The following is a 23,743-nucleotide window of genomic DNA, read 5'->3' on the forward strand; positions in this document are numbered from 1 at the left end:
AAAAACATGCTACAATGCGAAAAGTATTAAGTAATGCTGAACGCCAAACACGATTTCGTGCTAAAAAAGGAGCATTAAGTAATAGATCAACTCAAAGTAGCTTTCACCAACCACGAAATAGTGCTGAACGTCAAAGATTATACAAAGCAAATAAGAAATTACGACAAAAAATACAGAAACTCAAGAAGAAGAGTTCATACAAACCCAAGAAGAGCAATATGTACAACATCTCGTTAAAGAATGTTAAATGTTGCAAATAAAAAATATATTTTACATTCAAAGGGAAATTAAATTAAATTTTACCTATTCCTGATCCATTTATAAATTATTAGACTAACAAGAATATTAAAATTACAAAATAAAATTGTTATTGACATCATGCGTTAAACAAGTTCAATATTTTATGGTTTCTATTAATTTATGAAGTTATCACTTCTGTCGAGCCTCCCGTGACGCACACCATTTTTTGTTCAAATAGTCCATGCAGCGCTAATGAACACCAGGACATGTTAAAGACCCAGACTATAAACGGTTTGCTTCTGTCGCTTATTAAAAAAGACATTAGACCATCAGCAGTAACCATTACTCATAGCTATCCAATCGATGTACTCCGCGGACCGGGAGTTTCGAAAGAAACATGCGCAAATGGACAACGGTCAAGAAAACTAACAAATAAACTCCCCATGGAAACCAATGGAAAGGTTAATTAATTATTCAAACTTCTCGATTTAAGCTGTTTTCGGCGAAAAATGCTCAGTTTCCATCGTAGTTTCACGAAGCGCGCGTTTATGCCACCACAGTTTTTCCTGCATGGTGATTTGGCCAATTCATCCGATTTCAGTGTTTCGCCGTTGTCGTTCAACACGATGTAGTTGGAATCGGAACGATCCAGTTGTTGCTTTTTCGTTGCCTGGAACAAACTCGATCCGATCGCCTGGTTTTATCCATGAATAATTCGGTTCCATCGCTGCGGCATCCGCGTCTTTGTTTACATCCTTGCGATTTGAGGGCTCTACTCAATTATACTTAAAGTGTGAACACTGGAATATGGGAATCTGTTTAGATACAGGTAGGTTAAGCATTTGAACGTCAGGCATGCGGTTCAACAGTTGTCGCTTCCCCAAAGGAGTAAAACAGTTGCTTGTTCAAAGAGTTTAAAACTCCTGAAATTTACCAGCATTGTAGTCAACTAACAAAACTTGTTGCGGGCTTGGGTTTAAATTGCTCGAAAATATAGAAAATATCTTGATCGAAAAACTCGAATTTACGATTGCGGATGGATTTAAATCTACCGGCATCAGATCTGGGCAACGTACTGGCCGTTATATCTAAACTGAACACAATTTCGCCATTTTTGTGTTCATGGTTTCAAAAATGTTTCTGAAAGTTAAAGCAAAAATATATTGGGGGTTTATTTTAACTCTTCTTTAAAATAAGTTGCTGCAGAAACATTTCAACAGTTTTGTATATATATTTTAGTCCAAAAATCTGATAACGACGCATTTTAAAAATAAATTGCCCCATTAAAGTGTACAACAATGACCGGAAGAAGCTGATGTTGACTTTTAAAACATCTGAAACGTACACTGGCGAAAGGTAGAAAGGATTGAAAAACCGCATATAAATCCCTGCAATAATTCGGAAAATAATCAAACCATTCATCGCTAAATTACGCAACTTTGCCTCAGGTTAATCCAAAACTGGATTAATCTGAGGCGAAATTAATCACCTTTCTTACACCTTTTAAAATTTTTCTTGTTCTCATGTTTTCCATTCTCAAAATTCAGTTTTACGGTTTCTCCTAGAAATAGCGCAAATTTTAAGTATCTGAAGAAATTGTAGTTGAACTAATCGCAAATTTCCAACAGCAAACAAATTTCTTTTGCGTTCAACTTTGTTGCCAGTCAAATCTACCCTAATTTTGGATCTGGGCAAATTCTGATTGGTGCAAGCGATTTGATTTTAGATTGAAGCGTTCTTTAGCCCAACTTGTTATGTGAATCCGTGTTTTGGCAAAATTTAGGTAATTCAGATAAAGTGTTTACACAGTGAAATTTAAAACAATGCTAATTTTCTGAAACCTCGGCTTGCGCCCAGTTGAAACGGGAAAATTTTCGGATTTCAACACCAAGATCATAAAGGTACACCCCGTATCTCGGAACAACAAACGAAATTTTCAGCATAACTTTTCGTTCACAGGGTGGCCTCAAAAAGTCAACATTCTGGTCTTGAGGTGATAACATTCTTCTTCTTGGCCCGATTTTACAAATCTGAAGCTCTCGTTGAAACCAAAACTTTACAGTCGACTATACAGGGTTGAATTAGAAGTTGCCCAAATTAGAACAGCCGCCAAAATCTCAGCATCTGGCAGACTTTCAATTAAAGTGAAGTTTACTTTCAAACAATGCGCCCATTCATGCAACAATGTGCATAAAATGTTTGTCCTTATTTGGGTATAAAGGTTCAGCTTCAAATGAACTCTAGATTTTCAAAATCGAACCCATAGGAAAATTGTCATCATCCTTTCAACACCTAAACGTTTTTTTTACATCACCCTGTATATAATAGTGATATGACAAAAATTCAAAATCCCCCCCCACTAAAAAAGGCTTATCTTTATGCCTTTGGTGTTCAGATCCCAATCAAAACTTTATTTTTCAAATTGGAGTATGTCGGACACTCAGAAATTTTGCATTGCTTCAGCTTCAACCCTGAAGACGCTTTGTCTGAACTACTTAATGATAGAAAAATCACGAACTGACAAAAAAGATTTGTACGAGACAATACAGCAATCAGAAATCAAATCCCAGGCAGCAATCAAAGTGCATCCAGGTCCAAAGTTTGGGCAAATTTTACGGTTAATCTTCATTTTGTTCAGCAGATTAGTGGAGTGCGGAAAACACTGAACTCTAATATTTAAAAGCAATTATGATCATAATGCAAAATGTTATTTTCAACCCACATTTTTATTGCGAAAAAACATACAAATTATTATTCCCAAAAAAGCCATTTGAACGTTTGCTTCTCGTCAGCCTACCGTCCAACATTTTCATTGTCAACATCATCATTTGAGTCACTAATCCGCAATACTTCACACTTTATTTTAGGAACAGAGAAAATCAAAAACAACAGCTCAAACACTTGATGGGAAAAGGTTTTAAATAGAAAAATAGCGTATAAAAACCCAGTGGGAACAAAATAGGGCACGTACTAAATGTGCATATTGGTCAGCTGAAAACTTTTTTTTTTAGACCCTTGCGAGTGAAATTTTGCAGTGAACAAACCAGTTACACAAAATAGAATTTTTACAAAGCCCACTAAAAATTCCAAGGTAGCAAAAGTCAAATAAGCAAAACGCACCCTCATCGAACAGATAATTATACGAATTAATTATTCTACCGACGAACACGTTTAATTATTGAGCGCCCGCGTTGCACAACAATGTAACTGCAGCTGATATTGTGTAATTAACTTCAAACCTCATTACAAGGACAAACACGCTGCCTGTGGACAGTTTTGTAATAGTTTCCACTCAATTCAGCCCGGTTTTTCTTTACAATAATGCCTGGTATAAGCATAATATGTTTGCCATGTAAATTATTAACAATGTGTATGTCATAGACGATTAAGTTGTGAACATAATGAATTTTCAAATGCAAACTGGCTGTTTTCAATTGTGTATTTTCGTTATTAGAAGCCGTGAAAATTATATATATTTGCAAACTTTCAGACTCTACCTTGAACAATTACTCAGAGATTTTAAAACAATTAATCGCGCTCCTTCAGCCCAAAAGCCAACTTCCACAAATGATGTTCGAGCACTTTTTAGTTTTTTGGCGAATCCATTGTTCCCTACGAACAATGCCGAGCTAATGATGACTATTCAGCGAACTTCTTTGAGGTGTAGATTAATTTTAGACTTTAAGTGTTGGAAGGTTTTTTTCCGTGCAACGTTCGTGAACTACTTTGCCTGAGAATGATGTTTGATTATCGTTAGGCGTTACGCCACGATGGCTTGCGGTGGGTTTAAACCCGGCTTATTCCATGGATTTTATCGAATTTCAGAACATAGTGATGGCTCTCAAGATTTCGAAGAAGGGACGGAAAGTTGGGCGCAAAACTCTCCACATCCCACCAGAAATGTCATCACTCCTTCAGCTGGGAAGTTTCCCATGCACAACAACACTCAAGTGCAGTTCGAGTCACCGAAAGTTCCCGTTATATTTGTACTTGGTAAGTTCAGATTTATTTAACAAAAATTAGGTGTTCGCATCATTGAACAGTGTATGATGCACATTTTAGTTCAGCTGCGGCTTCAGTGTGATTAAAGCCATATTTTCGTAGTGTAGATTCAGCTGAAAAGTATTATTAGTGTTTACCTGTGAAAAATAGTTAAACAAGTTGAGGATAAAACTACTCTTTGACGACGAGTCTAAATCGAAACAGTTTGCCCCACGAGATCTATATAAAAGTGACTGCCCAACTTTTATACATATTGAGAAAATTAAGCCGAAGTTGGGCTTGAATCAACAACGGTAAAATGATATCGCAAATAAAAAAAATGAAAGTAACCTGATAAGGAGTCAAATTGAAACTTTGCTCACATATAGAACGCACTTTTCTCTACAAAACACCATCGAGAGCGATTTCGCAACTTTACTGGTTTCTGAAAACGAAATAAATTCCAAACTTAATCCTGCATACGAAACCACAAAATTGTATACAGCTTGCTTGTATATAGCAATAGCTTGTTTTTGACTCAAAATCAAAACTTCCACTATTTATAAAACACACTATGCTGATTAAAATCCATGTAAGTGTAACTCTCTAGCTTGCCTGCTTTCTGAAGAAAGAATTGTTAAACTCCGGCATGCATAAACCAGCCCAAAATGCATACGAAATTTTAAAAAATATCCAAAAATTTCTTGGTGATTCAAAATCGAAGCATTTTTCGCTTATCGAGCAGAGTTTGCCCTAGAAACGTGATATAAAAGATACCATTTCACTTTGCACGTTTCTGAGGAGATAAATGTCATACAGTTTACGATTTGCTTAAATACCCGCGAAACGACATGCAACTTTGAAAATTGCCAGCTGATGACTAAAAATACTAAACTAAAACTAAAAATCAAAACTTTGCTCGCTTATATAACAGGCTTTGCACTATAAAATGCAGCAAAAATTTCAGTTTCTCGCTTCCCAAGTTTTAGGGGAAAATAAATGCCAATTTCCGGTCTGCAAAGAACGATCAAGAAAACCGGACGCAATTTTGAAAAATCATTGAAATTTTTTCGATAAAGAATAAAAATCAAAACTTTTCCCACTTATAGAACGGATATCGCTCTATAAAATGCAAGCAACAGCGACTCTCTGACTTTGTTGATTCCAGAATGGCAAACCCTGGCCTGCAAATAGAACCTCGAAAATCAAACGCAATTTGGAGGATTGTTCAAAATTGCCTGAAGAAATCTGAATATCGACACGTTGTCCACAAATAAAAGCGATATTGACTTAAAAAATGCATCCAAAATTAATTTTCTCACTTTGATGCAGCGTCAGAAGAAATAAATGCTAAACTCCAAGTTGCAAAAACCAGGCCCCAATTTAAACATTTCTTTATCCTGATCCTGCGCCTGATCACTCGGAATCGGAATGACTTCCGCTTATAGATGAGGCTTTGTCCTACTAAATGCATACAATAAAAAGTGTTTAGTTTCATTGATTTCTGCGAAAAAATGTCAAACTTTGCCATGCATAAATAACAGCAAAATCCAAACGCAACTTTGAAAGTTACAAAGCGAAAAAAAAGACAGTGATTCATAAAAAAAAATACTTTTCCAACTGGATTTATATAATTTATCAATATTGGCACACGAAGGCGCTTGAATTGGGGCAAGGTTGCGCGTTTCTGAACAAAGATCTTCGAAAAAACAAAATTTGCAGAACTTTAATAATATTTTATTATCGCAATTTTTTTCTCTACAAAATGGCAATGCCATTTTTTTAATTCAGCGTTTCCATTCTGAGCAGCCACCATCCAATTACTGACCTAATTTCTGCTCTTAAAAGCTTCCAGTTGGCGATACCACATGCAAAAAATGCCCGAACTAAGCGTTATTTTCAAAGCGATTTCTGAGCGAAAATTAAATATTTTTTTAAATTAAATTAAACATACTTTTTGACTTTGCAGGAGGCCCTGGAAGCGGTAAGGTGACACATTGCGACAACTTGATGCAGGAGAACAAGGAGATTGTTCACATCAATATGTCCGACTTACTCCAGCAGTATGCCATTGGAAATGGTAAGTTGTTTGAACTCGTCTTTGGTGAAATTTTGAGTTAGATAAATTTGCGCGGGACTCACTCAGATAAACTTTCCTTTTTTGCTCAAAAATCCTCCACATCTTCCTTGCGATGACTCAAAGGCTTTTGTAAAATCAATGGGCAGACTGTAGATTAATAACACTGCAAGTAAGTTTTAAGAATTTCCACTGCTCTTGCAGCTTTACCTTGTCCTCACCAGTTTCGCAATTTCCATTGCTTCAAACTGGTGAGTTTTTAGAAACTTTAATTGAGAATTATTTCCCAATTCATATCCTTCAATGAGACTTTCAGTCGCTTTTCCATTACTTTTGGAATCCTAAACTCTTGCTATCTCACAAACTATTCCATTCAAGAGGAGTTTCGTAATCCATCAACCTCTTATTTTCCTTCCCCCAAAGATCTGTACGTATGTTGAAAACTACACCATATTTCGATTGAAATGAACCCGACGATTTCACTAACGAATAACTTTTTATTTCATTGTCGCCATTTACGTTATCCAGTAACACCGGTTCCAACTTTTAATGGACATTCTTTTTCGGATATAGACTACACGCAAGCAACGATTGTCTAATAAATGATAATTCTTTCATCGATCCCTAATAGCCTTTAACGACTTCAGTTTTATTTGATTTTCGGTGTTTTAATCACTAGATAATATTGGTAAGCGATTGCTTATTCAATGTGCAAATAAAAAGTTTCCAGTCGTAATGACCAGGAAGACTGAGAGATTGCAAAAACCTTTTTCAGAATAAGGAAATTGAGTTTTTCTTTAGCCTATTCAGGGTGAAGACCCAAAGGGTTGGAGATTTGGCTATTCTAGAGAAATGTAGGGAAAACTGCTAAGTAGATTATAAACTTTCATTTTGATAAGACGCAACTTATTATCCCCCTTTTGGATTGAACAATTTAACCGAAACATTTGTACTTATTGTAGATGGATATTCGAGTCTAATCAATGTAGGCAATGGGTACCAAGGTAAATGGTTTTTTTGGTGTGGAGCTCTACTTTAAAATCAAAGTTTTAATTTAAAAGTCTTGAAGTAAAAAAATAAATTAAGACAAAGTTCCTCAAAATTCGATGTTTTCATACAAAATGGAGCGTTTCCCTTCTATGCTCAAATTAATAATTTCGGCTCACGTTCTGTTTCTTGCCATATATTTTTATCGATCTGTCTATCAATAATTATGATACTCGCCACAAGCTTGATGGTCTTTTCTGTAACCGCAGGGTAAACGTTTTTTAATTGCAACGATTGTTTGCCGAGACTGATATTATGAGCTATTGATTGATTGCTTATTTCACTTTTTGTTAAAATATTACAAAAAAAAACAGTTATTAGAAGCCATAGACGCAACGCGGTTTAGATCCATAGCATTAGATAAGTTTCACAAATTATATTTTTGGAAATACGCTTAAAAGTCAGTAAAATCGGGTCTGTCTGCTTAAGGAGTGGAAGCGAATTTAGAGAAATAAATGTAATTTATATTAAAATTTCCATCGTTAGATTAGTTAAAGTTCAACTCGTGCTCTGGTTCAAGCTGTAAGCATTAACGGGCCAACAAGACATTGAGTTGATTAGAAAATTTTATTTCTTAGGCGCAAATTACTGTTTCATGTGCAAGTAGATTGGGACTAGTTTCTTTCTGTATTCATAAAACGATTTTAAAGAGCTGGAGCATTTACGATATTAAAGTAGAATGCATTATTCCTTACAAAACTCAGACAAGTTTATCTAATGCCGAAAATATCAACATCATCTGAAAAATCATCTGACTCTAAACTGTTTAACTCAAAATCCATTTTACTGTTTTATTAATTTTCTTAAGACACTTCACAGACTTTCAAATTAAAACTTACTTTTTCTTGCATGGTTTGACTGCTTGATTACTCGCTTGGGTTGGCCAATTTTGAAGCTAAGAAATAAGGATGCTTAAGCGTTTTTTTAAATTCAGCTGAAGGTTTGACGGATTATTTCCAACCCTAGAATTAGGTGCTGCCCCTATCAAATGCTGCTGTCAATGTAAAAACGGGATTACTGGAATACTCATTTGTACATTCGCACTGCAGAACCAACACAGAGTTGTAGAGCTGTTAGACGAAGAACAAGAAAGAAGATACAGTAATGATCTTCACCAGTACCAGATCGGTGAAGTTTCTTCTGGATGGGAAAAAATGTTTTACTTTCCTTGGTTCAGACGATACTCACCGTTTAAATAAAATTGCTTTGGGGTCAATTTTGACTAGTCTTGTGAAACACTCTACATAACTTCAGAGAACATTATGTGAATATCATAAAATATGCAGTACATTCCTTAACAAAACGTGGATCTGGCTTTAGATTATCATACAATGTTTGCGCTAAGTGTTTTAATAAATATATAGTATTACACCCTGTATATGTATTTATTTTTAAATGATTCTCTTCTAGATATCCCCGATTATGGTCAACTGTCCAGCAGAACTGTTACTGAAGTGTTGATGGTGGAGATGAAGATGGCACCAAATGCCAAAACGTACTTGGTTTCTGGATATCCGCGGAACATGCGAGATGTCGTGGAGTATTCGGAAAAGGTGAGTAAATACGGAAAGCGATTGAAGAAATAACGGATTAATTCAACCGCAAAGCCACTTGTGACCTGACGCGGTTTCGAGCTTATCACTTAGCTCACGCACCTCGAACACCAGCAGGCAGTTTCGATTTTTCCCCGGTTGGAAGGCCAGACCGCTAAACTAATTTACGTAAATATAATAGAGCAACTCATAGTATTCGCTGACCTTTGGGCTTGATGAGCATTCATTTCTGCTGCCGAGTTAATAACGCTTTTATTGCTCGCATATAGATTAAATGAGTCTGCTGAAGCAGTTTAAGGAGATTTTTCCAAAAAAAATTATTTTCAGATTCAGGTGATCAACGGCGTTATCATGATATCATGGCGACAAAAGGTTCTGGAACGACAGATCGACTACGGTGCCAAATTGGGACAAGTTGTCCTGTCCCTAGCTAAGATGGAACTCAATAATTTTTATAAAAACGTGATCCCAGTAGCGCAGTACTTTGCCCAGAGCAACTTACTAATATCGGTAAGCACCACTTTGTAATTCCAATTTTATACACGTTGAAAGGTAAGGGCCGATAAACATCTGAAGCTGCGCTTTAAATTGGAAAGTTCTGGTTCTTCGTGAACTTGCGCTCAAAACCGCTCGCGTGTTCCTTTGACAAGCAGACCACCACCACTCGAATAATTAATGGGATTCTCTTTAATTTACCGTTTCGAGTCGTTTTTTTGCGGAAAACATGAATTTGAGGACGCACTTTAACCTAGGGCTGGTCAAGGTTGTAAACAATCCGTGATTCCCTTTAGATAATGAACTTTGAAATTCTAAATCGATATTACGATTTCAAGGGTTTTACAATCATTTTTTAACTTGGGGCTAAAACGTCATTTTTTTGGGTTGATTTTTTATAAAACCAAACTGGTGAGTTTTTTCGGATTTGAAATTATCGCGGAAAAGAATTGCTCCCTGACGTTTCGCAAGCACGAGTGGCTTCCATCCTCCGCGATGTTTCGCTTGAAAGCTTACTATGACATCAGTCTAGTGTAGCTACTATTTCTGGATTTCAGCGCAAGTTCAAAAAATCTTAGAAACTGAACAAGAGGTCTGAATCTATCGAGATTCTGAACACTTAAAAACTAATGTTTTTTTGGCAAATTCTCTTCAGCCAGCGAAACATTTCAGCTTCAGTTCCGCTTCCGCTTGCCTTAACCGAAAGCGTGCGTTTGGAGCGCATTTCCAAAAATCTTCGAAATGAAACGAGAGCTCTGAATCTATCCAACTTCTGTACATTTACGGACTTATTTTCCAAATATTCAACTTTTCCGCTTATATCTAGTTTACTTTCTGAGCTGCAAATTTTTAAACAAAAGCGCACAAACAAAATGTTTTCGGTTTTTTTCTGGATTTAAGGGCAATTTCAAAAAATATTAGCAACTAAACAAAATTGTATATAGCGCACTATTTTCACACTTAACTTTGGCAAATATCCAACTTTCCAACTTAATTTCTGATTCAGTTTGCGAGTTGTGAATTTTTTAACATTTTCGCAATTTGCAAAAGTGTTTGAAAAATCGTACAAATTAAACTGGAGATCTAAATTTATCAAATGTCGCAGGTGTAAGCACTAAGGCTCCTTTTGCAAATATCCAAGTTTGCCGATTTACAGGTGGCTTAGTTTGTGCGATGCAAATTTTTATTCAAAAGCGTGAGATTTTCTCTGAATTTGAGCTCAATTTTGAAAAATTTGAACAACTGAACAATAACTCTGAATCTATTGAAGTTCTACACACTTACAAAATGAAGCTTCTGTCGCAACATCCAAGTTACCAGTTTTACATCTGCTTCAGTTGGCGAGTTGAGAATGTATTAACAAAAAGCGCGCGTTTGGGATGATTTTTGAATTTGAGCGTAATTTTGAAAAATCGTAGAAATTAAACTGGAAATACAAATTTATCAAAATTTTGCACACTTCGGAAACAATGCTTTTTTAGCAAATATCCACTTTTCCCGCTTTTCATCTTGGTTTGTGGGGTGTGAATTTTTAAACAAAAATGTACTTATCAGACTATGAAGGCTTTCACGGCCGGTTAAATCACACATAGAAATGTTTTTCGGGCTTTGAAGCCGTGATCCATGGGAATTTCTTCCTGACGTTTCGTCCACACCTGCGGTGGACATTATCAAAGGCGATGATGCAGTGGGCGAAGTGATCTCCCGGGCTTTCCGACTAAGTTCAACTACTGGAGCTCACACGTGCGGGACGCATAAATACGACAGGGGATCCAGTAGTTGAACCAGTCTTAGTCGGAAAGCACGGGAGATCACTTCGCCCACTGTCTCATCGCCTTTGATAATGTCTACCGCAGTTGTGGACGAAACGTCCGGAAGAAATTCCCATGGATCACGGCTTCAAAGCCCGAAAAACATTTCCATATGTGAAAAATGTACTTGTTTGCAATTATTTCTAAATTTCAGCTCAATTTGAAAATTCTTAGAAAGTGACAAAGGACTCTAAATCTTTTCAAATTTGCACGCTTGAAAACGAAGGTTTTTGTGGCAAATCTCCTACTCTGCAGACCCAGATCTACTTTAGTTTGGAAGTTCTGAATTTTTCATCAAAACTCGCGTTTGCGACCATTTTTGGAGTGGAGTGCAGTTTAAAAAATTCGTAGAAACTAAACGAAAGCTCTGAATTTATCAATTCTGCAAACTTAAGAATAAAATCTTCTGTTGCAAATATCCGATTTGGCTTCGTTACACCTGCTTCGGCTTGTCAGCTGTGAATTTTGAATTTTAATTTTTATAGATTTGAGCGCAATTCATTGAAATTCTGCACACTTACAAACTAAGGCTCCGTTGACGAATAACCAACTTGGCCGCCTTACATCTTTTTAAAGAAAAGCGCTTATGTTTGTGACTATTTCTCGATTTGAGCGCAATTTGCAACAATTCCATATAGTTAACCAGAGTTCAAAAAGCCTCTACGCTAAGATTCCTTACTTTGGTTTTAAAAGAGAGTGAAGCTTTAAATTTTCACGAAGAAAAAGATTTTTCACGCCTTAAACTTACAAATTTTGATCTGCTTTAACAGCCGCTTGTATTAACTATAACTACTTTGAAAAGTTTCATTTTTTCACTATCAATTTTAGTTTCTTCAACCTTAAGTTCCTGTCTTTAAATCTGAAATAGTTTGAAGTTTGAATAATACTCAATGATGATACTTTCCGCAAAGGTCTCCCCCAAATTGAACTAAATTCGCACGAAGTGAGAAATTTGCTGTTCAAAAGAAATTAAAAAATGTCATTTCCGTTCCAACTGTATCCAACCTGTGCGAATTTTACAAGCTCGAATAAGAAAAAGACGTTTTCAAAATTTTCAAAATATTTCTTCGAAGCTGCTTTTGCAAAGAGTCCGTTATCCGAAAGTAGAAGGTTTATATATGAAAAAGTGTTTGTAAGTTCACAAAATGTTAAAATTTTACGAGTTTCAACATGAAAGGCACAACTTTACAAGATGAATAATTTGCAAAATGCTCGCTATGATGGAAACTTTATGAAAAAAATCCAATCATTAAATTCAACTGAAAAAATTTACAGATTCATGGTGAAAGACCGCCTGCAGACGTTTATCGAGACTTCAGGGCGGCATTTTTCCAAATTCTAGGCGACCAGGATAATCCACCCGAATTCACTAATGGCACTGCGATACCCATGCCTACTAATACCACATCAGAGCTGCCAATTCGCGTAAGCAACCAATCAGCGCTTCGTAAAAACTCTATCGACGACCCTTTTTCCTTCTTCCAGCAAAACGCGGTCTTGCCCGACCCTCTGAGAATGCAAAACGGCATTTCTTCGCCGGACAGACCCAAAACGCAAGTGATCTCAGTGGGAAATGGAGGAGTACCAAATTTCAACTCCCCAGTAAAGCCGCTGACTTACCCACCGGTTTTGTGGGTAATTGGAGGCCCAGGCAGCAACAAAGCTTCGCTGTGCGAAGTGGCTGCGAGAGAAAATGACTGGGTGCATATCAGTCTGGGTAAGATATTGAGGTAAGCAAACCAACCACGGTCTTCTACGGGACTACGGGAGTTTAAAAAACGCTGTTTGAATTTTTAAGAGGTGTGGCGGAAGAACCAAATCCAGGCCATAGCAGGGACATGGCGAAGCTGAAAGAGTCGCTCAGCAATGGAGAGCTGGTTTCTTTTGATCTGGTCAATAAATACGTGGAAAACCAGATGGAACAGAATATTCAGGCCAAAGGGATTATCCTGGATGGGTTTCCAAGGGATATGGAACAAGCATTGGACTTTGAGATTCAAGTGAGTAATTTGAAACATCGGGAAAATTAGTGCTCATATGAGTGCTTTTTGGGATTTTAATTTTGTACTGTTATGTAATGATTCACTTTTTGGATTAATGTTGAAAGTAAGTTTTATTCATTTTTTGAGGGTTTTCAACATGCTCTGAATGCAACTGATTCATTGCAGTGTTGAGTGTTTCAAAGCCGGTTAGTTGCGAATCTTAAAAACTTCAATAAAAACTTAGATTTATTCATTGCGTTATTGCTAATCGATGATTTTGAGTGTTTTTAACTGCTTTATGTGATTTTTTGCAAGTACGTTTTATGGAATCTCGATTTGCTCTCTCCTATTCAACTGAAGATTTCAACAAACTTTCCTTGTAAATGCGAGACATTCTCAGGAATTGTTTTTTTTAGTAAGTTTCAAAGAATTTGCGATGGAATGGAGCCAATGTTACAATAATATTGCTAAATATTCTGTTTGAACCGCTTTCTGAGCTACTTGTTGCGGATTTTCAAAATTCTTTTTAATGGATCCATTTTTATCTCATTTTTACGCTTTTGTTCTTAATATTTGAAATATAATTTTGATGATTCAAAAAACTAAAGTTAAATTTTATAGTTTAGGGACTCGAAAAATGGGGGAGCTTTTGCCATGTTAATCTCATTTGTTTTTTACAATTTTTCTTGCTAAATTGCTTAAACTTTTTTTGCACACGCTTTACTTCATTACAGTTCGGTTTTATAACCGAAAACAACTCAAGAAACTCGTTGATTCTCCTCAACCGTTCCTTTTCTCACGTGCTTAAAAGGCATTATCTTCTTGTATAAAACGCTATTTATCAAAAACTAATTATAAAACGTGTTTTTGCTGTTATATGCTGTCAGCAAGGACATTAGCGCCTAATCCTGAAAATCCGCTGGTTTATTAATACAGACCGAAAAATGTCGGTAGTTTCAGAGCAATTTGTGTTGTGTTCCCGCCTGGACAGACCCTAATTCTTTATAAATTGAACAAGACAATTTCCTAATGCACGAACAATCGATGATTATGAACATTATTGCCGGCAGCGTATGAATTATTATTCCAAACAATTTGAAAGTTATTTGCTTGAAAGCAAATCGGCAAACCTTTTAGGGTTGGCCTTTGGTAATGGTCGTTTTCGGTGTTCACAGCTAATGCGGTTTAGAGCTACTTTTACCAGAAAATCTACTTTTAAGCTTAGACAGACAGGAAAAGTCTGGCTAAACACAGAATAGGAAAAAACTTTTGCCACTCAAAATCTATTAAAAAACGCAAAAACTCATAGTAAAAGACAATTTTAATAAGTAACAAAATCGAAAATACACACGCTGGTTGGTCTGGCTAATGGGAGCAAATTGATACATTAGAAGCCTTTCAAAGTGTCCTCAAGCTGATCGCGTGACATCAGATCTTTACTCAGTCTTATTTATTATTTCATAAAGACCCCGACAGTTTTTCCCCAGTTGCTAATAACTTTGTTCCATGCGCAAAGCACCTAATTACACTATTACGTATTCTCGGTATTTTTTCCCGACTTTCTTCCGAACCGTTTCCAACTGGCCAGATCCAAACCCATAATTATTTTATTAATAATGCAAATTGTAAGAGACCCCGCATGGAGTGCCGAATTAATTTTAAACGAAAACTGAATTTCTGATACGACCAGCTGTGTTTATTTCCAACTTTTCCATTGAACCACCTCGCGACGGCCTTTGACTATTTTTGGCGCTTCGTTTTATATTTGCTTGCTGTGGAAAACGATAGAAAACTTTACCAGTTAATCGATTCAAAAGTTTTCTTTACTTGAAGATGAGTTCGGTCTGTGAAAAAACGGGTCGAAGAGTTTCAACTGCTTTTCGCCATTACTTTACCTACAGGTTTCTGATGCAGGATTAATTTTTAGTTCAAGCAGAAGCCCACAATCATTCTCTTGGACTGTTCGAAGTTGCAGTTGGGAAAAGGTCGTCTGGATGACAGCGTTACGGCCTTTAGGAGGCGGCTGGAGATTTTCAGACAGTCATCATTGCCCATGCTCAAAGCCATGGATAACATCGGGAGATTAACGATAGTGAGTTGATTTTTAAAATGTTCATCCATTTATATGCGGAAGAATTGCCTGAAGATTTTATTTCTTCCAATCCAGTGGATCCAATAGAAAATTCGAAAGATGCTGAAGAAAATAGAGTCTCTTTGATTGCTCTACAGCTACTGAGGAACGTTCAATACAATTTAATAATTTCCCTTCTACTATGCGAAATACAAAAGAGAATGACTTGAAGTCCCTAATCTTATTAATGCAGTAATCAAACGATGACCATGGGTTTTATCAAAGAAACATTTCTATATGGCTCTGCAATTGATTTCGAAACTCTGCCATTGCAGAAGCCTCTTCAGTTTATCCGATTCGCTTGTGGACCAATCCGCTGTAAAATCCAAAAAATCTGCTGTAAATTCCTAACTTGGATCCAACCCAATTTCCTCTCTCTTAGGTGGATGGCGATACGGATACAGCTCCAGTTCAGGAGGACTTCAAAAACGTGGTAAAAGAACACATCGACTACATGCTATCCAACATCGAACCACCACCAGCTCCGCAAGCGGAGCCTAACCATGTCCAGGCTAATGGACACATTCCCACTGCTAATGGACACATTCCGACTGCAAACGGGCACATCCCCAATGGACATTTGCAGAATGGTAAACCATCACTGTTTTCCATGTGGAACTGTCCTTTTTAAGACTGTTTCTCATGCAGGTCACATCCCTAATGGCGACGCCACTTTGCTGGATCTGGAAGAGCCAGTTGCCATCGATACCATTAGCAAACGGGTGGTGGAAAATGGCATTTCAAACATGGCTAATGGAAAGGTCGCCAATCATATGAATGGCATTGCGAACTTGGCTCAGGGGGTGGCACAAGTGGGGAATGGGCATCTTAGGGCGCCTTCTAAGATCCCGGTATTTGCCAGTCTAGATAATGGACATCGGCATGACGCTCTCAGCTACATGGACAGTCATATTTAGTTGCTGCGGTATGAACGATGAAGAAGGCTGTGATGAAGAGGTTTTTATGGTGATTGGGGTGTTTCGTGCTGGTCGCGCAAACACATTTATTAGTGATGGCGTCGTTTGTAGCAATTTAATTAACTGAGGCTATTTAAGTCCAGTTAATGGTCTGTAAATATCTTGTTGTAGTTTTGTTTAACTTGATTAATGAATAAGATAGCCGGTAAGACTCAAACCGTATTTTTTGTTGGGCAAACTTACGACTTATAGTACAAATAGGACATTGTCTCATTCCGCATTTAGAGGATATTCACTTGGACTTTTATTAAGTAGTATTTAGTAATTAAGGTGAGGCCAGTGCGACTACTAATATCAAGTTTATGTGTCTTGGTTTTTTAAATATTATTTTGCAACCGAACTCTTTGGAATTGAAGAATTTATTGTTTGGGTAACTGGTGCATGAAACTTGATATTTCTGGTCGAACTGCGACTTAGTTTAAGGAAAGTGGCCAAACGGATACATTAATCAATTAACGAAATAAGATTGTTAATGATAATTTGTACTGTAGTTCTAAAGCAATAAGTTTATCATAGTTTTATTCAACTAACCGAATCTATCTTAAGCAATTAAACTATGTTCCTTACTTATTATTTCAACAAATTTGTGCCTTATTACCCCAATAGGGCGAGACGCTCGTTTCAAACAACCCAGGCAATAAGCAACGTGATTTTAAAGGGTCCAAAACAACTTTTGCTTTCGGTTTTAAACACCAGCACTTCTACTCAAAAGTTTCCCACTTATTACTCTTTGTAAAGCCTACGGAGTATTATAGGATAAGGGGTGGAAAAAGTGCCTGCTTTGGTTCGGGAATGCGACCCTCATATGTTACTTTTTTAAATCTATTTAGGAAGGAAGTATTTTTGTAATGTTTCTAGATGTAAATATTTATACGTACACAATGAAGACCTTATGCATTAAGTGAAGTCACCAAACCCCTTTTTGATGTTCTTATAGTTTATAAAAATGCCGTTTTGCATTCGTAGTGGTTAAGTATGTAAATGCCTGTTTAGTTCTGTTTAACAATAACTAAAGCAGTTTGCTACACTTGGTAACTCCAAAACAAATATTTCGAGTGTACAAAAATCGAAAAACTTCTTAAATTCAGGTTGTGTGTGTTATTCTTTGAAGTTGCCTTCAGTATCAAATAAGGATTTCGGAAAACCTGTGAAGTAAGCCTTCTATACAACTATTGCTATTTGCTGTTGAAAATTTATATGTGTAATTTTTGATGTTTGATTATAATTCATATGCCCACAGTACCTGTTACGTATCGCAATAAAAATATTATAAGCTCTTAGAGTGTATTTTATTAGTTGAAGATTTTCACGAACGAGTCAACTATTCAAAAAATAATTACGATTCTAATTTTCTTGTCATAAACCCAATACAATACCAAATACTTGGCGTTGTAATAAATGCTAAAAGAGTGCAAACGGCATGGAACCACGCAAATACAAGCGACCAGTCGAATACCCATAACCGGTTCACGCGACCGCTAAATAACTTTTTAGTTTGCGCCACAAGATCGTGCTCTATGCGCCCCTTCAAACACCCGCACAGCACACCGATTTCCCCTTATCTTGCTCAAACAAGGCAGTGATTTAAGTGGATATTCCGCTGCATTTAGAGCAGCGCCAGCCGGGTTTTTGAGTAGTGGATCAGTATCGGTTGTTTAAAAAGACCGAACAGTAGTGATTGTAAAAAATTGCAGAATTATAATTAGACCTTTTTACCTACTTATTTGGCGTTTACCATACTTATACGCCCCTTTTGCATTTTTAGTTTCAAAACTTCATCAATAAATCATTAAAGGACTATTTACTTTAAAACAATTAGACAGTCCACGTGCCCCATTTAACGAAATAAATAATTTATCAAACTTTTCGTCAGCAAACACCGCTTTGTCGTCGGCCTGGACGACTCTGAAATAATCGCCTTCAAAGGCAAAATACCTTAGATATTATTTATCAAAAAAGTTCATATTGATTCTATAATATCATAGCTGTTCTTTCGGACTAGCTATCGATTCTGTGACTCAACCGAGAAGGATAGAGCAAAAGCGCCTCTATTTGTCATCCAGTTCAAGTTCAGTCGAAACTGGGTCGTTGCAGGGACAGCTCAACCCTTAGGAAAGGCAAGTGAAGGGCGCCCTTTCAAAGGTTATGGATTCGGAAAACGATGTAAGTGTAAACTGAGTTTACATTACTGAGCAGATAATTTAAAATTTAATTGCCTATGAGCGCGGTTTATTAAGTGATAAACTTTCAAAATTAAAGCTGCGAATTGACGCAGGAGATTTTTGTTGATTTTCATTGCGTACTCCCACATCGAACCTTTGCTCAAATCGGCCGCGTATTTTTAGTAGTAGTAGATTAGAGTTTTGCACGCGAAATGACCAACTATTAATGAGTCGCGCTTTTAGCCATGTGTACCTTATATTTGTTGTAATTCACATAAGTCAGGTAGGATCCTAACTATTGATTAAATGAATGGCTCACAAAACACGTAAAATCAAAAATAGAAATTTTTGCACTTTTGAAAAAGTCAGCAATTCTTAAAAAAAAAATTACTTGACGTGTGGAAAAGGCAAACATGTTTGTTGACTCTCTTTTTCAAATTTTAATTTAAAAAAATGTATCTACTGAAAAAAACAATCAGCTTTTCAGATTCTCAGCAAGAAGGAAATTGCACTTACCAATTTTTTGGTTTTTAATCGTCTTTATTCAATCTGTAGTTTTAACTCGCAAATTTTAACGGCAAATATGATTGACTTGTTGGAAAAATATTATATATATATATATATATATATAATACATTATAATATTGTACTTTCTTTCTTAGTGTAAATTGTTTTCCCCTCGAATATTTAGTGGATGGAAAGCTTCCGGTGTGTCAACTATCATAACAGTATCATACCGATTTTCTCATATGAGTTTTCTAGTGCTCTAGCAAAGTCTTTTTACAAAATCCTTTTGATTCATGTAGAGGTTTCTATAAAACTTGAATTGGACTGGAAATAGTTTATTGACTAATTACCTAGTCGTAAATACGTGGTACAAGCACATGCTTTATTAGACCTATTAGTCCTCTTCAGCTAGACTGTATTTGCAGATGATACATACATGCCATGCCCAGCTGATTTAAATTAAGTTCGAAATCGTTCCTGAGAGTGCTTGTTTTACCCAAATCCATATCATTTTGTTCTCGTTGATTGAATTCGGTGCTGCAAAATACCAGTTCATGCTGTAGAATCAAAAAAAATCCTGCGTACTTTCAAAATATGAGCCTGAAATCAACATTGCTACATTTACTTCCTCCAACCTGTTTATCCACTGTCAATGTGACACATTACTCGCGGCCTCAGTTGAAGCCTAACAGATCTGTCACTCATTTGTCAGTGTCACACATTGCGGTTATAGAGTTGTCAAAACTTTGACGTTTTTCCAATTTAATTTAATTAATTTACCCATAATTGTTTTTAATTTTCCCATAAAAGCTTGCAAGTCTGATTCAATGGAAAGTTGTCAAGGCAAAAAAAAGGTAAATTTTGCTAGTTTAAATTTTATCTGGCGATTTATTCTAGTTAATTCTCCATTCCCTGTTATCACACTTTAAGGTCTTGGCGCGTAATCAACAAAGCCTCGGCATGTTTCCCAAAATAACTTTTCTCTTTGGCATAAAATTGGCATTTTTTGTTTCGTTTTATAAGCTATAAAACGATTAAACATAAATAACTGAAAATGTGACTTTTGAAAACAACAACCTTGAGCTTTGCGCAAAACTTACTTGGCCGCGGATCTCGCCAGGCTCGCTCATACATAACGAATGATTTCGTAGCGGTTTAAAATTATTGTGAATAAGCTCAGTTATTTTAATAGTAGCTTGTTGGTTGCGTGAAACAATTTAGATAATTGTCTGCCACTTGAAATTCTTATCATGGTGAGTTAATTAATTTGTAAAAATTTCCTGCTTAAACGTATTTTTTTGAGAATCCAAGTGAGGAATTGTGTATAGGGGCTGTAGTGGAAAAAGTGCTTTACCTTTCAAGGATTTGGAGTGGAACAGTATTTGAAGAACTTTGAAATATTTGTTTTTAAGGGACTTTATTTTAAACTCCCGTAATTTTTTGCTCGATTAAATGAGACATCGATCTCCATCTTATTCACCTTGATGCTCACCTTCAGAATCACCGGGTATATTAAATTTAGATATTGTTCTGAACATTTGGCTCAGAAAATTGTACATAAAAAAATCTGCATTAAATTTCAAAATTTAATTTTTTCAGTGGCATTCGTTGTGATTATTAAATATTTCTTTCCTCTATTTTCAGTTTTCTCAAATGCCAATCTTCTGCCTCATCTGACCCTGACCCAAATCAAATATTTTCTTAATATATTTTTTCTCGAATGCCGAATTTCTGCCTTATCTGAATCCGCGCTTTCAGTTATCAAATATTTTCGTAATATTGTTTTGGTTTTCTCAAATGGCAATCTTCTACTTCTTGTATCTCCTCTCTGATCTTTTATCATTTTCACCATTTCTTGCTCAAATGTTTAATGCATTTTTTCCTTAATATTACGGCTAATTTGGGCACGTCGGTTTAGAGCTCGTGGATCATTTTCAATCACGTAAATCTTTAAGAGCGGAATTGTTTCTTTGATTCTGAATCACGGTAATTCGAATCTACAACAGAGTACACATAAAAAACCATGCAATTATGGCTAAAAAAACAGTCAAAAAATATACATAAACGTACCTATCCGTCTGAACACCACTGGAAAAACTACCATGCATTTACAGAAAGACACTTTCAAACAAGAAGTACTCGATAGAAAATGAAACAACATCCTTCAACTTATTATAAAAAAAAATAAAAATCTAAGGACAAAGCAAAAAATGTAATCTTTGAAACACTTGGAAGAACTTTAGCGGCGTTAGCAGTGTCTTTAATCAAAGACATAATTTTCCAAAACAATATCGAAACAAGAAATTTCAGGCTTCCACACCTGCCATTAACGTGCCCATCATATGGATCCTTGGAGGACCAGGCTCAGGCAAAGGAACCCAATGTGACCGAATCGTAGCCAAATATGGATTCACTCACTTATCCTCCGGAGATCTGCTCAGAAACGAAGTAAACACTCCACCCACTCCCTGATTTCGCTCTCACAACTAACTTGCTGCTCCTCCCGCTTGTAGGTTAGCAGTGGATCCTCCAGAGGCCAAGAATTGTCGGCCATCATGGAACGAGGCGAACTGGTGCCTTTGGAGGTAGTCTTGGACCTGCTGAGGGAGGCTATTTTGAGTGCGCTGCCCACCTCCAAGGGGTATCTAATTGATGGCTACCCACGAGAAAAAGAGCAGGGTATTCTGTTTGAGAAAACCATTGCACCGGTGAATCTTGTCATATTCTATGACGCTTCTGAAGCCACGCTGGTTGAGAGGTGAGTTAGAAGGAATGCCGGGAAAATGTTTAACAGCGATGTCGAATTGTTAGATTGTTGGGAAGGGCTAAAACTTCCGGACGAGTGGACGACAATGAGGAAACCATTAAGAAGAGGCTCAATACGTTTAATACGCACAATGACCAAGTGGTTCAACAGTACACAGACAAGCTGAAAAGGGTAAGCTGCTGGTACTTATTTTATTTACTGATGAACTGATAATTTATGCACATGCTTGAAAAATGTTGGGTTACCAGCTTTAGAGGCTCGAGTAAAACACTGATAAAAACTTTGTTTTCCAATCATTCTCACGCGCTCTAAGTACGCTTACTTTGAGCGCGACGAAGAGCACAGAACAATTTTAACATTTGTCATTTTTTGAAACAAACTTCTTTAGATTCATGCTGAGAGATCGACGGATGAGATTTTCGCAGAAACTTCACAGCACATCGACGAACTGCTTGGTCAATTCGCCAAATAGCTGGATGGAAAAAATGATCAAGAACAGGAATAATTAAGGCACCAAAGAATCCGCCGCGGTTAATCTGTTTGTTATTTACCTAAAAACGGCTTTAAGTAAATTTAATTTATTGTTCGTCGTGTGTTTTATTTGCAGGATACATTTTCCGAATCGATTGTAGCGACCGAAAAGTAAAAACATTTCCGGCATTCATGCCGGAACTAATTGGCGGGTTCTATTTAAAATATCAACGGGCTTTGGTGCCCTGTCAGGCTATCGTATAACAGAAGTAAGCTTCATATTCCGGCAGGTTTGATTGATCAAAGTAGTGAAAAGTAGCAGCCCTGGGTTGAGGTGATAGACATTTGAGCAACAGGTAGTGTGCATTAGTTAACGAGGTTTTAGAGCGTTTGCATGTGCAGCTATTATTTTTTCGATTTTTATTTTGTTTATTTGTTATTTTTTATTTAAAATTGCCCCTGGACGTTGTTTCGGTACTTTTCTTTTTCAGTTACTTCGCGAAAACCCATGTCATATAGATTAAGTCTCTCAAAACAATTTCTCTTGCATTTTACTGATGTTTCATGTGCAAATGCTTTTTTCTACCACTTTTGCGCTGACAATATTTACAAAATTCCCATAACCAAATGGTATTCTAATTATAAACTGAGGTAATTGCAAAAAAACTAGATCAGAAGCATCGTTGCGGTTATGAATGCTGTTCGAATTTTGTGAAGACTAACAGTGGAAAAGTGGCAGAAAAACGCATTTGCATAAGAAACGTTATCAAGATAAATTGTTCGTAAAGGCATAATCTACAAATCAAAATCAATTCCTGGGCTTCAGTCATTTATTGTATATTTATCAATTAAAATACGTTTCGGTGWTTTCCACCATCATCAGTTTCTATGTGTAGCGTTGTTGCTACTTTAAGCCTTGGCATATATTTTTAAAGCTTTTTAAAGCTGGCTTAAAGTAGCCAGTATTTTAATTGAGTATATATACAAGTATTTTAATTGATAAATAGACAATAAATGACTGAAGCCCAGAAATTGATTTTGATTTGGAATTGAAACACAGTCAGGAAAGTATGTACAATAATCTACAAAGACAGCAAACATGGTTTTTGCGAATCCGGTGAGTCAATAAGCTAGAAAATAATTCCTTAAACTTTTATTACAAAGTTTCTAAGGGTACCTATGTAAAGCAAGGGCGAATCCAGGGGGGTTTCCAGGGGCGAATCCAGGGGGTCATGGGGGTCATGACCCCCCCATTCAATTCTCTATCCAACGATGCCAAAACGAATTCTCTGGCTCGAATGGTGGTAGCTGATTTTGCAACTCAAAAAAAACCACGCAGATCTAAAACTTCTTGAATTCAAGCGTTTTTTGAGAAAACTGCCAAAATTTCCTTATCGATTGTTCACTTTCTAAAAAGGCCATTTATTTCTGTCTAGAATGATGTACTGTAATGATCGTATCTGTAATGATCGTTCTTGCTCATTTTGTCTCCGAGATATGAGCAAAAACGGGACGGAAAACATTAAATTATTATATAATCTT

The 23,743-nt window shown here is 36.5% G+C and overlaps 2 protein-coding genes across 5 annotated transcripts; both read left to right on the top strand.

Annotated features, from left to right (window-relative positions):
* The first annotated feature begins 754 nt into the window (after positions 1 to 754).
* LOC109539883 (adenylate kinase isoenzyme 5) lies at positions 755 to 17,571 on the top strand. Its single transcript, XM_019907955.2, has 11 exons — positions 755 to 1,069; positions 4,066 to 4,233; positions 6,191 to 6,301; positions 8,756 to 8,898; positions 9,226 to 9,408; positions 12,480 to 12,629; positions 12,690 to 12,934; positions 13,003 to 13,204; positions 15,114 to 15,278; positions 15,700 to 15,907; positions 15,966 to 17,571. Exons 1-11 carry the CDS (start codon positions 1,048 to 1,050, stop codon positions 16,232 to 16,234), a joined length of 1,866 nt encoding a protein of 621 aa, XP_019763514.1. The 5' UTR covers positions 755 to 1,047; the 3' UTR covers positions 16,235 to 17,571.
* A 798-nt stretch (positions 17,572 to 18,369) lies between these two features.
* On the top strand, positions 18,370 to 22,316 carry LOC109539882 (adenylate kinase isoenzyme 1). Of its 4 annotated transcripts, none has more exons than XM_019907952.1 (5): positions 18,370 to 18,457; positions 21,274 to 21,411; positions 21,477 to 21,721; positions 21,775 to 21,901; positions 22,119 to 22,316. In XM_019907952.1, exons 1-5 carry the CDS (start codon positions 18,440 to 18,442, stop codon positions 22,200 to 22,202), a joined length of 612 nt encoding a protein of 203 aa, XP_019763511.1. In that variant the 5' UTR covers positions 18,370 to 18,439; the 3' UTR covers positions 22,203 to 22,316. The 4 variants fall into 4 exon arrangements, with proteins under 4 accessions (XP_019763511.1, XP_019763510.1, XP_019763512.1 ...); XM_019907951.2 differs by lacking the exon at positions 18,370 to 18,457 and adding an exon at positions 18,639 to 18,739; XM_019907953.2 differs by lacking the exon at positions 18,370 to 18,457 and adding an exon at positions 20,044 to 20,216 and having other exon boundaries at positions 21,265 to 21,411.
* Positions 22,317 to 23,743: the final 1,427 nt, after the last annotated feature.

The sequence above is a fragment of the Dendroctonus ponderosae genome, unplaced genomic scaffold (assembly GCF_020466585.1).
Source record: "Dendroctonus ponderosae isolate FM_Combo_2020 unplaced genomic scaffold, Dpon_F_20191213v2 Dpon_F_20191213_3, whole genome shotgun sequence".
Taxonomy (NCBI): Eukaryota; Metazoa; Arthropoda; class Insecta; order Coleoptera; family Curculionidae; genus Dendroctonus; species Dendroctonus ponderosae.

Excerpts from the sequence above, each read along its gene's own strand:
- LOC109539883 (XM_019907955.2), top strand. The coding sequence starts at position 1,048 with ATGGGAATCTGTTTAGATACAG. Across the intron at positions 6,302-8,755 it reads GCAGTATGCCATTGGAAATG|ATATCCCCGATTATGGTCAA; the intron begins GTAAGTTGTTTG and ends ATTCTCTTCTAG. Across the intron at positions 12,630-12,689 it reads CATCAGAGCTGCCAATTCGC|CAAAACGCGGTCTTGCCCGA; the intron begins GTAAGCAACCAA and ends TCCTTCTTCCAG.
- LOC109539882 (XM_019907951.2), top strand. The coding sequence starts at position 18,683 with ATGAGTCGCGCTTTTAGCCATGTGTACCTTATATTTGTTGTAATTCAC. Across the intron at positions 21,412-21,476 it reads GAGATCTGCTCAGAAACGAA|GTTAGCAGTGGATCCTCCAG; the intron begins GTAAACACTCCA and ends TCCCGCTTGTAG. Across the intron at positions 21,722-21,774 it reads GAAGCCACGCTGGTTGAGAG|ATTGTTGGGAAGGGCTAAAA; the intron begins GTGAGTTAGAAG and ends TCGAATTGTTAG.